The 16,231-nt window shown below is 40.2% G+C and overlaps 1 protein-coding gene across 6 annotated transcripts in view; it reads right to left on the bottom strand.

Moving 5' to 3' along the window:
- NR1H4 (nuclear receptor subfamily 1 group H member 4) overlaps positions 1-16,231 on the bottom strand; it is a 67,349-nt gene that overhangs the window by 28,693 nt on the left and 22,425 nt on the right. For 3 of the 6 annotated variants that reach the window (XM_044981981.1, XM_044981991.1, XM_044982007.1), the window contains 5 exons: positions 14,147-14,509; positions 6,938-7,090; positions 3,306-3,439; positions 1,822-1,920; positions 115-214 (listed from right to left, as the gene is read on the bottom strand). In XM_044981981.1, coding sequence (XP_044837916.1) covers positions 115-214; positions 1,822-1,920; positions 3,306-3,439; positions 6,938-7,090; positions 14,147-14,509 — 849 coding nt within the window. The remainder of the gene's footprint in view (positions 1-114; positions 215-1,821; positions 1,921-3,305; positions 3,440-6,937; positions 7,091-14,146; positions 14,510-16,231) is intronic. The other 3 variants (XM_044982014.1, XM_044982023.1, XM_044982000.1) reach the window with 2 other exon arrangements.

The raw sequence follows: 16,231 nt of genomic DNA, 5'->3' as shown, positions 1-16,231 counted from the left end.
CATCCTTTCAGCTATACATACCTAGATATACATAGCAATCAAGCTGCAACTCAAATCAATTGGAGGTTTTCCATTAATTTCTGTGGGAGCAAGATTTGGTCCATTATGACATACCTGGTAACTTTTTGGTGAATTCCACAAGAACCTGAACATGACTGGTAGCCATTTCTGTTAAGATGAGAAAATTTTCTTCAGCACTGAATTCCTCTTGTAACTAAGTATTAAAAATTAAAAAAACCCAATGGTTAATAATAGCTGACACTTTGGACTTCTGTCATTCTTTTTGTAAGAATATCTCAAAGCACTACACAAATATTTACTAATGAATCCTCACAACATCTCTGTAATATAATAGATAATAAAAGTAAACAGAAGTTTGGGGTTTTAGGATTTCAGGTGGATTGTGGCAGCTGCTTGCCACTACAAAGCAACATTACACACTAGTTTAGATTAAGGAGTGAGGAAAGACACTATATTCAGTTGAAACTGCACTGGGAATTTAGAAAGGCAGAATATCATCTCCAGATTGGAATTTGGCCAGATCACAGGGTTAACAGTCCTACACTTATGATAAGAGCATGAAACCTTTATTTGCCCCAAGTGGTCAGAACTTTGCTTTTTTACATATCATGTGTGTAACAGCACCTCCAGCAGTACCACACTGGAACATTAGTTCATATGGATTCAAGGGGAAGGGTGCCAACTACTCAACTAACATTACTGCCTGCAGCACCCAGTTATATTCCTTGGAGGGTCATCCATCTAAGTATTTACTTGGCCGAACTCTATGTGCTTGTAAGATCTGATGGAATTGCAGCAAAAGGTAGCATAGTTTCAGGCCGACTACTACATTAATTCACCACAACAATGGGAAAAGAAACATACCATTACAAAAGATTGCTCAAGCAGTGCAAAGGGACAGTATAGCTGATTTAAATAGACAACTGAAGTGGTTGTAATACCCAAGTGACATAGAACTGGCATAGCCAGCTCTCCACACATGCCACATATCTCCCCCCCGTGTAGTGGAAAGTCAAGAGGATTGAGCCCCGAGGAGAGCTGGTCAACATTTTTTTTTGTCCAAAACTCTTTTGCTGTTGTTGTTTTGTTTATTTACATTTTCCTTTTTTTTTAAAACAAAAAAACAAAACTGAAGTTTTTTAGTTTTCAAACTTAGAAACCAAAATGTTTTCTCCCATTTTCCCCTCCCCTTTCCCCCTTTATCTTTTCTCCCCTTTTTCTGCTTTTTTTATTTTTCATTTTGCCACTGAAAAAGAGAGGTGGTGAAAGAAAGCGAGAGAAAGAAAGGGGAGAGATTTGATATTTTTGTTGAAAAGTTAGAATTTTTTTGTGATGTATACTATTAGATTGTAAACTCTTCTTTTAGACTGTAAGCTCTTTGGGGGCAAGGACTGTAATTTACTATATGTCTGTACAGTGTCAACCTGATTGAGGGCTCTAGGTGCTACTTCCATATAAATGTTAACTTATGTTCACAGCATACACCCAGAAACATTAGATAAAAAAACCCATAAATACCCTTGCTGGAAGGTTGCTTTATTTCTTAGAATTTAAAATGTTTACAAACAAAAAGAGAGAGGAAACAGGCTGCTCCCTAAAACAGACTGACACAACTCACCCCACCTTGCTTTAAGCTGCTCCTAGATCAGAAAACCTTCCCGCTCTTAAAGTGACAGCTTGCAGTTCAAACACAGTCCTCAGTATACCACATTAACTAATGTTAATAATAATATAGCCCTGTAGTCTCTTCATACAACCCAAATGACAACTTACAAAAGATTAATTAATTTGTGTACTTACAAGTTTTTTTGATACCTCTTGAGGAATTCGTTGTTTACTATATGAATCCATGATGTAATGAAGAAGGTTCTGCTGTTCTGGGGTAAGTTCTACTTTCTCCTATACTGGCAGAAAAAAACCCATAAAGTTCAGTAACTGGAAGTGATCTAGCATCTCTTACTTCAGTAAGATTGTATAGTTCTACGTCTTACATTTGGATGTCAACAAGATGAGAAGTCTGTCTAGCCCCTTAGAGACTGCAGATATAAACAAAGGATCCATGATAGAGTGGTGTAAATGTTTTACCAGCATGAGTTTGGGATGGAAGTGTTACCAGGTTTGGTAATTAGTGAGTTATGTGGACATTAGCCATTAGTGAGTTATGTGGACATCTCAAAACCCCAATACCACACCCTCATATATTCTATACATGACACTTATGTTACAGAAAAACTATTTAATAGATGTTTTAGTGAGTTTCAAAAAAACATTTGGACTATTTTTATATCTCAGGTATCATAATTATTTTGTGTCCCCAACTGGGTAAGGCTCAAAAGAAGCTCTAAAAGCCTCTAAAGTGACTTAATATTGCTTTTCTGTACCTAAGAATATCATGATTTTAAGGTCTAATATCTCCACACATTCCAGGTCTAGAAGCAAATGCTAGGTCCATTTGGAATGTCAGAAATCTTGCTTTTCCTTTGCTCCTATTTCTAGTCCTGAAGGCAGCAAGGTATCCACATTTAAATCTGTCACTGATGCAGGTGAGGGCTGAATATTGCCATCATGGCCTTTGGTCAGCTGTACATTTTTTAGGGGGTAGTGTTGGGAGATTGCAATTCCACATTTAGGGAGAAAGAGCAACGTTTCCTTCTATCAGACTGATTTTTTTATGGCAACTGTTTGCAGGTGCTCAGAGATTTGGCAAATTAATAGTAGTCCTGAGGGAGATGGATTCATGAAGAGTGCAGGTGAGGTGGTCAAAGGTGCACGATAATTTGTAAAACCTTAATTATTCAATACACTCATCCCATGCAGAGATTAGATCTGTAAATATGTATTGTAAAAATATCCAGGGATAATTTGCACAGCCATGTGATAAATCTTACTTAATGTGTATTCTGCAGTTTATCACATGTCTCTGCAGTTTATCCCATGGATATTTCTACGACATATCTAATCTGTGTGTGGAATGTGTATGCTAAAGTGTGCATGTGCATATGCACACACATGTGTAATTAATGTATTAGAGTCAAGACCCGCCCCTAGAATCTATACGAGAAGTTATGGTTTTACACGTTATTGATGTAGACTAATGCCTTAGATCCTCAGATAATATTATCTCATTAATTATAAGTAAATACTACAAATACTGAGGGAAATGTGTCTGGTTACATAAGGCGATTCTCTAAATTACTTCAGGGTAACCATAGTATATTTTGTTAGTTGCATGAAGCTCAAACCATCCTAATTATTGTACAAACTATTTACATAAATTTTATTACCCTATATATTTTAGTTGTAGATGTCACTTGCTTCAGGTCCGCTCCCTCGTTATCTTCGCTGGCTGTCTGATCAGGCGGCTGTTTCACATTTTTTCTTAGACGTTTTGACTTGCATTGTATTTCTGTTAACAAACCTGCAGCATTGCAAATAATACGTTCATAGGATTCGCACACCAAAAGACATTTTAGTGTAGGTTAATTCACACGTACCAGTGTGGAGCCAAGTACGTACATCAGCATGCCCACATGTTGCTCTTTAACACCAATAAACTACTTACCCATGCATGACATTCTCTGAAGACAGCATTCTCCTTAGATACAAGTACTTAGGCCACTCAGATACATAGATGACAGGCTATGGATGTTCTGATAAGCATCTTTGGGCCGAGCCAACTTCTACTAGTGCAACCTAGGGTGCAGCCTCCCTTGCAGAACATCCACTTAGAAGGGGCACAGGCATCTGCAGTGCCACTCTGCTGACAGATCTAATGTTGCTGGTACAAACCAAAAGTGAATCATGCTGGCCAGGGAGAGGATATGGCTGAAGTGTCTGGGAGATGTGCTGATCCAGTTCATTATCTGGTCAACTGCCACAATTTGTATCTCCCTGAGCTAACAGGTTGAATCAAACCCAGGGTTCATTATCGATTACAGTCTATTGTGTCCTTAAATTAAATATTTGTCACTTTATGTATTTATCCTTATAGACTGTAAACAACTTGGGGCAGGGGCTATCTTTAGGTGTATTATGCACAGCAACCAGCACATCATCTGTGCTGAGCAATTACTAAATAATAACAATTAACAGAACCAACCCTCAAAGGAAAACCAGCAAACTGATCAACAGGCAAGCAGGTATGTATGGATCTAAGAATATAATCATCCAGAACTTCAATTTAGAGTTTCTTTCAAGGAGTCTGCCTGGCTCTCCAGTCTTGAAAATGCAGAACAGGAAAACAGACTCATTCAGAAAATATATGATGGTGGGGAAAGATATCATGTAAACACTGAATTCAGTTGTGAATGTTTTTAATTTCCTGTTTAAGCACTATATAAAATAACCTACCCGCACCATTGAGTGAAGAGGAAATTTACATGATTAAAATAAGACTTACATATAGTACCTCGAAATAGGAAAATATCAGTGATAGGAATGTTGCAGATAATAAGTGGCATCAAGGTATGTGATTGTACTGCCTCATTTTTACAATATCCTAGCTTTATTTTTCTAAAGAATAGATGTGAAGCAAGCTTGCTAAAACCACTGGGCCAGATCCTCAGCTGATGTAAACTGGTGCAGTCAGTGGAGCTACACTGATTTATACCCGATGAGGATCTGTCCTATTTCTTTTCTGGGGAAAATTCAGTTTGCTTTGTGTCTTGTACACTAAAGGCCTGATTCTGCCATCCTTACTTATCCTGAGTAGTACTTTGGGGGTGAAATTCTAGCCCCGCTGAAGTTAGTTGCAAACCTCCCATTGACTTCAATGCAGCCAGCATTTTACTCTAACTCCACAAATGGCTCCATTTCAGTGAGACTAGGAGTGCTACTCAGCCAGAATAAGAGTGGCAGAATCTGGTCTTTAATTAGAAACTCAGTTCACACTAAAGAACTGCAACTATAAGTACAAAAAGATATTTGACGCTGATGGTTAAATAATTTCATTGTATCTGTGGTTTATGTACAAAGGAGATGGAAATGTTTAGTGAGTAGGTGCCATAAATGTTTATAAGACTCTACCTCCCTTTTTGCTATAGTAAAATTCTTCAGTGTTTATAATTGCAACCCTCTAGTATGAGTAAATGAAACAAAGTTCAAGGTAACCTTTTATTTCAAAGGAACTTCTTCAACTTTAGATGATGTATAAATAGAAGCTTTAGGCTTTACCACCTTGTCAAGCCCTGATCTAAAACCAACCGTATATAGTACAGTCTTCCTTTGAAACTTGTTAAATGGTGACTTGCAAAATGTCCTCACTGAAGTGCTTTAGAACATGCTTATGTTTAAGTTATGAGTAACATGAGATACCCAGTAACAAAGTAAGTTTTTCCATTGCAGAGAAAGATTCAAATGGCAGCACCTATTGTCAGTCTTTGTTTCACATATGCCAATTTGAGAAAATGATCAGACAGTTTAAAAGTTTCATGTGTCCTCAATCAGTATTAGTTACACTAACCTATTTTTTTCTGTGATCTGTTGTTTTTCTGCTGCTATGAGTCACACAGAGTATTCTGAACTCTTGAATTTGTGGAACAATGAATCTGAGTCCAACTCTGTGGGTTTTCATTTTCCTATGACACTTACTGACTCATTGAGTGCTATCATCACTTTGGTGGCATTTGTTTGTGTATTTATGTATTGTACGAGAATATGTCATATCTCAGGATCTTTGTAGTCTGTTCAATTTACAGAATGAAAGATTAATTATATTATATTTGCATGCATTCCAAATATTGATGGAGGTTATTGTTTCTCACAAAGCCAACAGTTAATATAGCATCTCATGATCAGATTAAAAAAGAGAAGTATATTAAAAACTCAGAGTAGATTAATTTCCTGTATGAACCTAAATTGGTTTGACACTATAGTGTGCTAAAATGATTGGAGCCATCAATAAATAGAATAAACTGCAGTCCTATTCACTGAAGGCAGCATATGCAGATGTGTACACTATATTTCTAGGAGTGAGGCTTCAAATAAGGAATGACTATTACTGTTAAAGTTCTACCAGAAATTCAATTTCAACTCCTCATTTTGGGGTGTAGTGCAGTGTCATGGATGTTTAAAGTACATTGGCCTGGAGCTTGGTAATGTATATAAGATGTCAGCCTGAATTCCATTTTTTGTTTTAATATAAAACATGATTTAAATCTATAAGCCAAATTCTTTGGAGGTGATTCTACCTATAGCTCTATAGCTCCATTAGAAGAAACTAATTAGACTATTTTTTTTTTTAAAAGGGGGCTCTCCCTTACCAGGCCAGCCCAGATTGCCAGAGGAGGACTGCAGCACATAGCAACTTCCAGCCAATGGTAGTCTTCCTTTTTAGGAGATTTGCCATTGGTTGATTCTTAGCACTTCATACAAGCATTGGAATTGGCCCGCAAGGGCTGGCAGGCAGTCCGTAAAAAGGTGGTTGTGGGTAGGGGTAGGTTGGTTCCTTCTCTGCCCTGCATAGCACTGAAAATTCCCTACTTCTTTATATTCCTCCCCTTCTCCAACTGAGGCCTTCCACCACCTCCATCCTTTTCCCATAGCCACAGGAGTGACTTTTCCTTGCACTTGGGCAGCCCCTTTGGCTCTTGCCTTTCGCTGTGTCAGCCCACTCTGGCAGGGAAAGTCCTTTCTTCACCACCAGATCATCATGCACCTCATGCTCTGGTGTCCCCTGTCATTAACCAAATCTCATCATTCATGGGTATGTCATGCCTATTCAATAAGATTTGTTGAGCACGGACTGCAGTGCCCGTAATGCTACAGTTCATACCTTCAGATTTGCTAGACTATATCTTTGAGGGTTTTACCCACCTTTGTATATGTATGGAGACTTCAGCATATTAGACACACTCCAGTTAGACAAATGTAAGATTTAATATATTTTCAAAGTACTTTGATTGCTTGATGCAAATACCTGCATACATACATTCAGCCAACATCCCCATTTGTTTGCATTTCCGCAGGCGGCACTCCTGGCACTTTCTTCTCATGTACATGTCCATCTCACAATTGCCTCCATTTTTGCACTTGTATACAGCATTTTTAGTGATACTTCTTCTGAAGAAGCCTGTGCAAACAACAGTGAGATGTGTAAGAAGGCACTGCAAACTGGGGAACAGATTAGCTTGAAAAGAGATTGCATAACTGTTTCACCCTCTGAATGCAACACATTCTGCAACTACTCCAGCTTCTTTTGGTACCACTTGGACATGCTGATGGCTGCATTATTGCTACTTTAAAAAGTTACTTGCACCTAAGTGGTCCATGCAATATCATTTAGAACCAGATATTATATAATGTGGGTCTATACACTAGACATTGGCCTGAACTAAATCCCACATCCAAATATCTGGGATCCTTGAGAAGGTTCAGATCCAAATTTGGAACCCATCACTGTGGTTCAAATTCCAGGATTATACACAATACTGTACAGTACTATAATAATAGCCAATGAACGACTGTGAGGCTGCAATTCACTTGAAGGACTCTGAGGACAGGACAATCCATGAGAGTGCAGGCAGCAAACCCATTTGAGTGAATTCCCATTATCTCAATTACCGAGAATTAGAGTACTTGTAACCACATGTAAGCAGGGTCACACAGACTACCTGCCCATCCAGAATGAAGCAGTGGAACTATATTTATTTTTATCCTCTGTATTAAAGTAGAGGATTCCTCCCTCATTTGCACCAACCCCCTGCCTCCTTCATTAAACTCTGCCCACCTGGCACACTAAGGCCCTGATTCAGCAAGGTACTTAAGCACTTTTCTAACTTTAACCACACAAGTAGTCCCACTGAAGTCAAGTTTCATGGAATTTAGTTTCCCTGGATTCACTCCAGGTTTATATTGGGGTATAGAACTGCAAACAAAAATTAGCCCAAAGAAAATCATGGCTCCACAGACCCCTTTCTCATTCAGTACAAAGCCCTTATTCACTGTCCAACCTGTACTCAGACTGCGTTACTGTGGAAAAGACAGTATGCATTCATGTAGTGAAATTCTATGCAATAAAAGGTTAGCATAATACCACTTACTAGGGAGGCAAAGATAAAATTGCACAGGCACCCTTTGCTTTAACATTTCCTGAACTTGTAGTGCTTCACTTTGCGAGCATAGCATTTTTCTAATGCTGTGTTTTATATGGGATGATTTAGCAGCATTCAAAGAGGGAGTGAACTCTGTCAGGCATTGGAAATAATCTCAACTCTTCCATCGGTTTGGTGGCAAAAAGGGACTCCTGGAAGCCCCTGAGGGCACATGGTTGATTTGTTGTACAGGCTAACCCTAATCTCAGCCCTGGTAGTATTCTACCATTCACTAAAGGTGGGATTGAGCAAAAACACAGGATCCAGTCACCCACAGTCAACCCTGGGGGAAATTCAGATCTCGCTCTCTTCTTGGTTTTTTCTCTGAAAGGCATTGAACTAGGACACAAATGCCTACGTACTCCCCTGAATTTTTGAGAAATTCACTGTGGATCCAAATTACAATGTCATGGCTCAAGCCCATCTTGAATTTAAATAATCCATCCCAGCCCTAACATTTTGTTACAAAAAAATAATAAAATTCTATTTAGCAACAACAAACCTGGCACTTCTTTGAGTCCTGTCTCCTGTACTGTGTGTTTTGAATAGTTCTCTTATTCCATTCAAATGTATTTGATTGACACTAACCTCTTTTGAAATGCAGATTATTTGGAACTTTCAGTCAGACCCAGACATTATTTTTGTTTGCCATTCACGTGGAGTTTAAAACATTTCCATATACTGGTCAAGGAAGGAAGAAAAGGTCTAGGTTTAAGCTGTAGATTTTCAATGCCAGTTAAATGGCAGTTGCATTTGTTTCAGATCATGTTCCAATTTATTTTAAACAATTTATTTAAAGGCTGCAATTCATGAAGAAAATAATTTATTATAGTTATATTCAAAAGCTGTATGCAAATATGTTTATGACCATTAAAAGTCAGGTTGCTGCTATTATGGCTAGCATAAACAAGATCTAGGCAACACTTTATTAGCTGTTATTTGTATGTAAAGAATTGCAAAAGCTTTAGCAAATGCATCTTATTGACAACATGTAGTGATGCCAAATCAGTGAGATTTATAAACCAATAAAACTTAGAACTGTGAATGTTTCCTCCTGAAAGAAACAATTTTTAAAATCCAAAATGTTTTTCTGCTCTGGCAAAGCATAATTTTCAACCTTACTCTCATCCCATTTTTATTATGGAGTCACATTCTTAGCAGTTTCTCTCTAGATAGTCTTCTCCCTAGTAATGTCAGTTAGTTCTCCACTATAAGCCCAATTTTTGACACATATTCCTTAATAATAACAACTCCAGAGTTAAATCAAACCTACTGAAATGTCATGTGTGTGATCTTGTGCTAAGGGAGAATTTTTTGGGACAATCTGAGGCAAATCAGAAAAGATATTTGGGGAGACAGTGTCTGAGGGGGTTAAAAATAAGGTGTCTTTTACATTTTCACATTGCCTAACCTTATCTGATCTTGCAAAATCTCAACAACTGGCTTCAGTTAGAAACTACAAATATGTTAGCCTCAACAGTAATTAGGGTTAGTTATGAGTAGAACTCCTTTTTTCAGGCCCCCAGTCCTGAAAGTTGTTCTTCACAGGCAGACCCTCACAGACTTTAATTGGGCTTTATACAGAAACATTGTGAACAATTTGCGAGACTGGGGCTTCAGTTTATATGTTGTTTTTCCCACCCCGTTCCCTGTTGAGATGTTTGGTTTTGCATCAGCAGGGGCAGCTCTAGCTTTTTTGCTGCCCCAAGCACGGCAGGCAGGCTGCCTTCGGCAGCGCGCCTGTGGCAGGTCCCCAGTCCTGTGGATTTGGCGGCTTGCCTGTGGGAGGTCCGCCAGTCTCGCAGATTCGGCGTACCCACCGCCGAATTGCCGCCGAATCCGCGGGACCGTCAGACCTCTTGTAGGCAAGCCGCCAAAGGCAGCCTGACTGCCACTCTCACAGGGACTGGCAGGGCGCCCTCCGCGGCTTGCCGCCCCAGGCACGCGCTTGGAGCGCTGGTGCCTGGAGCCGCCGCTGTGAATCAGGTAGAGGACAGCTGGTGCATGAAAATAAACAAACAAGCGCATGTTTGTGGTCAATCTCTCTCCTACAAAACAAATTTGAAATGAAATTAACTAGTTCTATAATATCCAAATAGTGAATTGTATGTTACATATACTGTACAAGACATTAAAGAACAGAGGAGTTGCCTCTTCAGCTAAAAGGGCACAGTTTGATTCTAACTGTTCCTTTTATGAAAGTGCACTACAAAGGAATCCACCAAAAGGGTGTATTTACTACACCAGCACAACTCCACAGAGTTAAGAACCATGAGAGCTGAACAATACTGAGTAATGTCATGAGGAGAATGCCTGCTGAGAACTGGTGTTGAGACACAATGAGCTAAACTCTACCTTGGTGTAGCTCCATTGACTTCACTATTTCCTAATCAAGTCATCCAAATTCTACCCGATGAACAAGCAATGCATGCCTACTTTGAACTGTCAGACTATTGACACTTCAAAGAATACTGCTGAGTTCCATCACCACACAAACTGCCCTGACTTTCTAGAGAGAGTGAGAAGATGAATGTGGAACGACTTTAACAGGAAATATCTGTGGTTTGACATGACATACATCAAGGATTATCAGGAATAGTTTGGAGGTAATAAAAATCAATTATGCCATTTTGTAGGGGACAGAGTACATAATCCACTTTTCTGTCAGTGTAAATGATATTGTGATTTCAGTAAATGAGTATGATGCTACAGTCTGCCCCACTCAATTCATGTGACTTGTATACCACTCCTTTCCAGAGGGGTCTCTAGATTCCAGGGTCCAAATGTGCTGTCTGATTGCAGTGTAGACATTTGACATCTGCAGCTGGCCCATGCCAGCTGACTGGCGCCTGTGGGGCTCAGGCTAAGGGGCTGCTTAATTGCGATGTAGACATTCAAGCTCGGGCTACAGCCTGAGCTCTGGGACACTCCCACCTCTCAGGATCCTAGAGCCCAAGCCTAAATGTCTACACTGCAATTAAACAGTCCCTTAGCCCGAGCCCAAGTCAGCTGGAACGGGCCAGCTGCAGATTTTTAATTGCAGTGTAGACATACCTATAGAAGGTTTTATAATGCCTAACCAGGAAAGGTGTTACAATGGAATAGACTGTAGAAAATATTGTAATATATAATGCCACAAACATTGTAATAACACTTGTAAACAGTCTCATTATTTATAGACCATTATGCCATTATTTTAGAATGATGTAATATTTTATAACTGCACAATTAGGGATGAGAGATGTCCCACCAAAGTTTTCAATTTTTAAACTATTTTTAAAAGAATTCTTGCATAAGCCTAGATCTAAGAGGTGTGCATCCTGTTTAGTTTGCCTTTTGATTGATATTTTGGGGAAGGGATAAATAGAAGATCAGATTTTCAAACCATTTTTTTCTTGCCAAGTGAGGAGAAATATTCACATGTATTTGTTTGTGGATAATAATATAATCACAAAAAAACTGAATGTATGCACAGCTCCAGAATATAAATATCTTGCAAACCAATAAAACATGTTTCTTTCCCCCACAAAAAAGAGAGAGAAGATAAGGTCAGCAGCCCTTTCAGTTTATAAGTAAACCACTCAAGGTTCACTAAATTCTCTTCTAAATTTTGAATATAAATAGATTGGTTTGTATTCAGGTAACACAGATATATTTAATTGGTTCTATCATGCTTAGCACTGGCTCTCTATTCAAACTGTAGATTAATGTTGATAGTAATATCTTACTTTTATACAGAGCCTTTCATTCTGAAGGAACCCAAAGTGCTTACCTCCACACATTTAGTATCGCTGAAATGCAGCCACCTCTGGGATGAAGGGCACCAGATAGGCAGAATGCTAAGACCATTAAAACATCCCATCTGGCTTTTCAAACACAATTGTTTGCCTCTTACTTACACATCATCTTACTATTGCTTTAAGCCATTCTAAAGTTTATTGCAGAAACATAATACATTAACCTTAAATAATTCAACTTTTACAGTCTTTGATCAAGGGTTGTGCTTTCCTCTGTAACTGATGTTGCAGCCATGAAAAAGTGAAAACACAAAATGAATTATCCCAATAAAACAGCAATATAATGGTTTCACAGAATGATTTCAGTAAAATCAACAAGGAGACCTGAATTAATACATTTCCTGTGACCACTGATCTCAACGCTTACATGGGAGTTTTATTTGCAATGACTTTGGCCCAAAATGTTTTTAGTTTTTACCATGATGTTTCCACAGTCTCTAGTTATAACTACTGTAAAAAATTTCTAAATGTAATTTAATAAAGCCATTTACTAGTGAGGTCAGTTAACCATTGGAACAGCTTACCAAGGGATGTAGTAAACTTATCATCACTTGGAGTCTTTAAATCAAGACAGGATTTTTTTCTAAAAGATACACATAGTTCCATCTACAAGTTATTGGGCTCAAAAGTGTTGACTTATGTAGCAGGGAAGGATAATTCCCTTATTTGATGCAATTACCTACCAATGTGCCCTGGAAGAACCACCTCTAGGAGTAAGAGTTATTCAGCTGCTATGTCCTTTGTCCTCTCTGCTGAAACTATCAACAACAGATCGCTAATAACCGTGAGGGGCTATTTTTTGCCACTTGTGGGCACTGTTCACTGGAAACCAGTCTAATACAGTGGGCACACTTAAAATGTTCATTCTAGTTTTAGAGATATGATCAATTTCAGAGGTATTCCTTATAAAATTATATTAAAATGATGACTGTTACTAGTCCTCGCACTGGAAAGAACTTTTAAATTGCACCCATGCATTTCCCATAGGCCACAACAAGCCATCAGATGGTGACCACTTTCAGTCACTACTGACTTGGATTAGATGCTGAACTGACAACATAGAAGTGAAAAGCTCTTATACTATTACCAGTCCTTTCAGCTGCCCAGTGTATCCTCATGCCGCCTTCTCAAGAGATGAAAGACATGAAATGTAATACTCTACAGATTGAACTTTTTGTGGGGAGGAAGGTTTAAAGAACTCAGAAATTATGGAGGCGGGACCAGGGATAGTGTTTATTTTAAATCAATGGTTTGTTTTGCTGATGATGATATTGATTGATTATAGGTTTTGGTGGACAAATACTTTTGCTTTGAGAGTCAACACTGCTGCAAGGGCAATGTATACTCTATATCCACAAAGGAATGAAACTACAAATGTGTCCCAGGGAAAATAATCATAGAATGATAGAAATGTATGACTAGAAGAGACCTTGAGAAGTCCTCAAGTCTAGCCCCTTGCGCTGAGGCAGGACCAAATAAACCTAGACCGTCCCTGATAGGTGTTTATCTAACCTGTTCTTAAAAACCTCCAATGATGGGGATTCCACAACCTACCTTGGAAGTCTATTCCAGAGCTTAACTACCCTTAGAGTTAGAAAGACTTTCCTAATATCTAACCTAACTCTCCCTTGCTGCAGATTAAGCCCATTATTTTTTTGCTACCTATCTTCTGTGGATGTAGAGAACAATTAATTCCCAGCCTCTTTATAAACAGCCATTAACATATTTGAAGACTGTTATCAGGTCCCCCCTCAGCCTTCTTTTCTCAAGATTAAACATACTCAATCTTTTAACCTTTTCTCAGAAGTCAGGTTTTCTAAAACTTTTGTCATTTTTGTTGCTCTCCTCTGGGCTCTGCCCACATTTTTCCTGAAGTGTGGTGCCCAGAACTGGACACGATTCTCCAGCTGAGGCCTCACCAGTGCCAAGGAGAATGGGACAGTTACCTCCTGTCTCTTACATACAACACTCCTGTTAATACAACCCAGAATGCTTTCGGCCTTTTTAGCAACTGCATCACATTGTTGACCCATATTCAATTTGTGATCTACTATACGCCCCAGATCCTTTTTAACAATACTACCACCTAGCCAGTTAATAACATTGGATCCAAATGCAAAGATCTACAAAGAGTAAGCACTTGAAAGAGCTTTTCAATTAAGACAAAATGAAATTTCAGAAATAAATAACCATTTCCCCAACTTATTTTGTGACAGATTCATTCACATTTTGTCCTACCTTTGCACCCCTCACAAGTAAGAGCATTATAGTGGTATCCAGATGCTTTGTCACCACACACAACACATAGCTCTTCTCCTTTCACTCTTCCCGTGGAGTGGCCCAGTCTAGACTTCTTGGCTACAGGTATATCCGCTAGCTCTGTCTCTCTTGTGAAAAAGTTCTCACAGGGGATTCTCCTGAGTTCATACATTCCAGGGGAATACCATTCTTCAGGCTGCTGGGGGTAAAAGCCAAGGTTGGAATAATAAGGTGGTGATGAAATCTGAGGCTGAACTGGGGGGAACGGCATACTGCTGTACTGTGTATAAGGTGACACATCTGGCTCTTGCACTGGAGAACTCATTGCCTCTGTAAGAACACCTACATAATAATGCAGAAACAATATGTATTAGTACTGTTAAACCACAGTCACTGGAACAGTTTCCATTCCTAAACATATCAATCTCAAATACTGGAAAGAAATTATTTACTAATCCTAGAGATTGTATTGACTAAACATAAAGAACTCTAAAATAGTCTTGATAATATTTATACTTCCCTCAGCATCCAGAGGCCCCAGTCACAGAACCCCCATGCACTAGGTCTGTACAAATACATAGAAAGATGCTCTCAATATAAATTAACATTCTCAGCTACTTTATTACAGTCAATGAAAATATTTTGCACTGCTATTTCCTTCGAAAATCTTGAAAGATTATTATTTCTACAGAGCTAAAAATGTACATGATGCTCTACAGACAATTAAGGGAAAGCAGTCCACGGTACAAAGGAGCTGTCAATCTGAATTAGACACAAAAACACAGCAAAGAAATCCAAACAGAAGCCAAGGGGACTATGGGAAGGAGGAAGGCTACAATAGTAAGATGGACATACACATATCTTGCTCATTTCTGTTTTATTTGGAGTTAGTATATCATAGTGTGAGGGAACACAGCTGGGGAAAAAGACAAAAGTGGGGTTTAGCAAGAGCTGGAAGGCTAATCAAAATAAATGAGCCTTCAGGAGGGCTCTGAAGGGGAAGAGTGAGGTTACATGACACACAGGATCAGGGAGGATCTTCCAAGCATATAGAGTGATGAGAGATACAAGAGGGGTTCCCAAACTGTGGGTTGCGGCCCAAAGGTGGGCTGCGACACAGTCCTGGGTGGTCCACTGGCACAGCCATGGGTGGAGTTTGATAAGGCATGAGGGGGTGGTATTATGAAGTGGACAGCAACAGAGTGGCTGCCAGCAATGGCCCCTGCCCAAGGCCAGATGCACCCAGCGCCCTGGCAGGTGGCAGAGGGCAAAGTGAAGCTGCTGGGCAGTGCGGGGAGGGCAAGGAGAAGGGTCTGGCCACCTGAGGTGGCAGCTCTTGGGACAGCTGGAGGAGGCTGGAGAGTTCACAGCTGTTCCCACTCTGAGTCACACCACCCTGAGATTCATGGCTGGCAGGCCCCCTGAAGTATCAGCCCCACAGCCCCCTCAAGGACAACGGCTCGATGGTGCTGCTCTGTTTCCTCCTGGACAATGCCATGATCAGGACCATTATAGGTAAGGCTAAGATTTAGTCATGGGCATTTTTAGTAAAAGTCATGGACAGGTCAAGGGCAATAAACAAAAATTCACGGGCTCGTGACCTGTCCATGACTTACTATATACCCCTAATTAAATTTGCTGCTCTGGAAGGGGGGCCCTGGGGCACGCGCTGGTCCTGGGGGGGCTGTGGGGTGCTCTCTGGTGCTTGGGGTGGGGGCTCCGGGGCACCTGCTTGGGTGCCCACTGGTGCTGAGGGGGGGCAGCATGATACCGCTGCTGCTGACAGGGGATAGCCCCACTGGCCGGGGACCACTGTGCCGCTGCTGGCAGGGGGCAGCCTGAGACCACCACTGTTGTGTGTGTGTGGGGGGTGCATCTGACCCCAGGGCCACCCGAGCTGCTGGGGTGGCCCTGGGGTCAGTCACACCTGCTGGCTGCAGAAGTCACGGAGGTACTGGAAAATCACGGACTCTGTGACTTCTGTGACCTGCGTGACAAACGTGCAGTCTTAATTCTAGGTAACAGCCAGGCCCGGCCCAAGGCCTGCCTCTGTACAGCACTGGC

Source organism: Mauremys mutica, chromosome 1 (assembly GCF_020497125.1).
Source record: "Mauremys mutica isolate MM-2020 ecotype Southern chromosome 1, ASM2049712v1, whole genome shotgun sequence".
Taxonomy (NCBI): domain Eukaryota; kingdom Metazoa; phylum Chordata; order Testudines; family Geoemydidae; genus Mauremys; species Mauremys mutica.
Note: the sequence above shows the minus strand (reverse complement) of the source record. Positions and strands in the feature narration are given on the sequence as shown.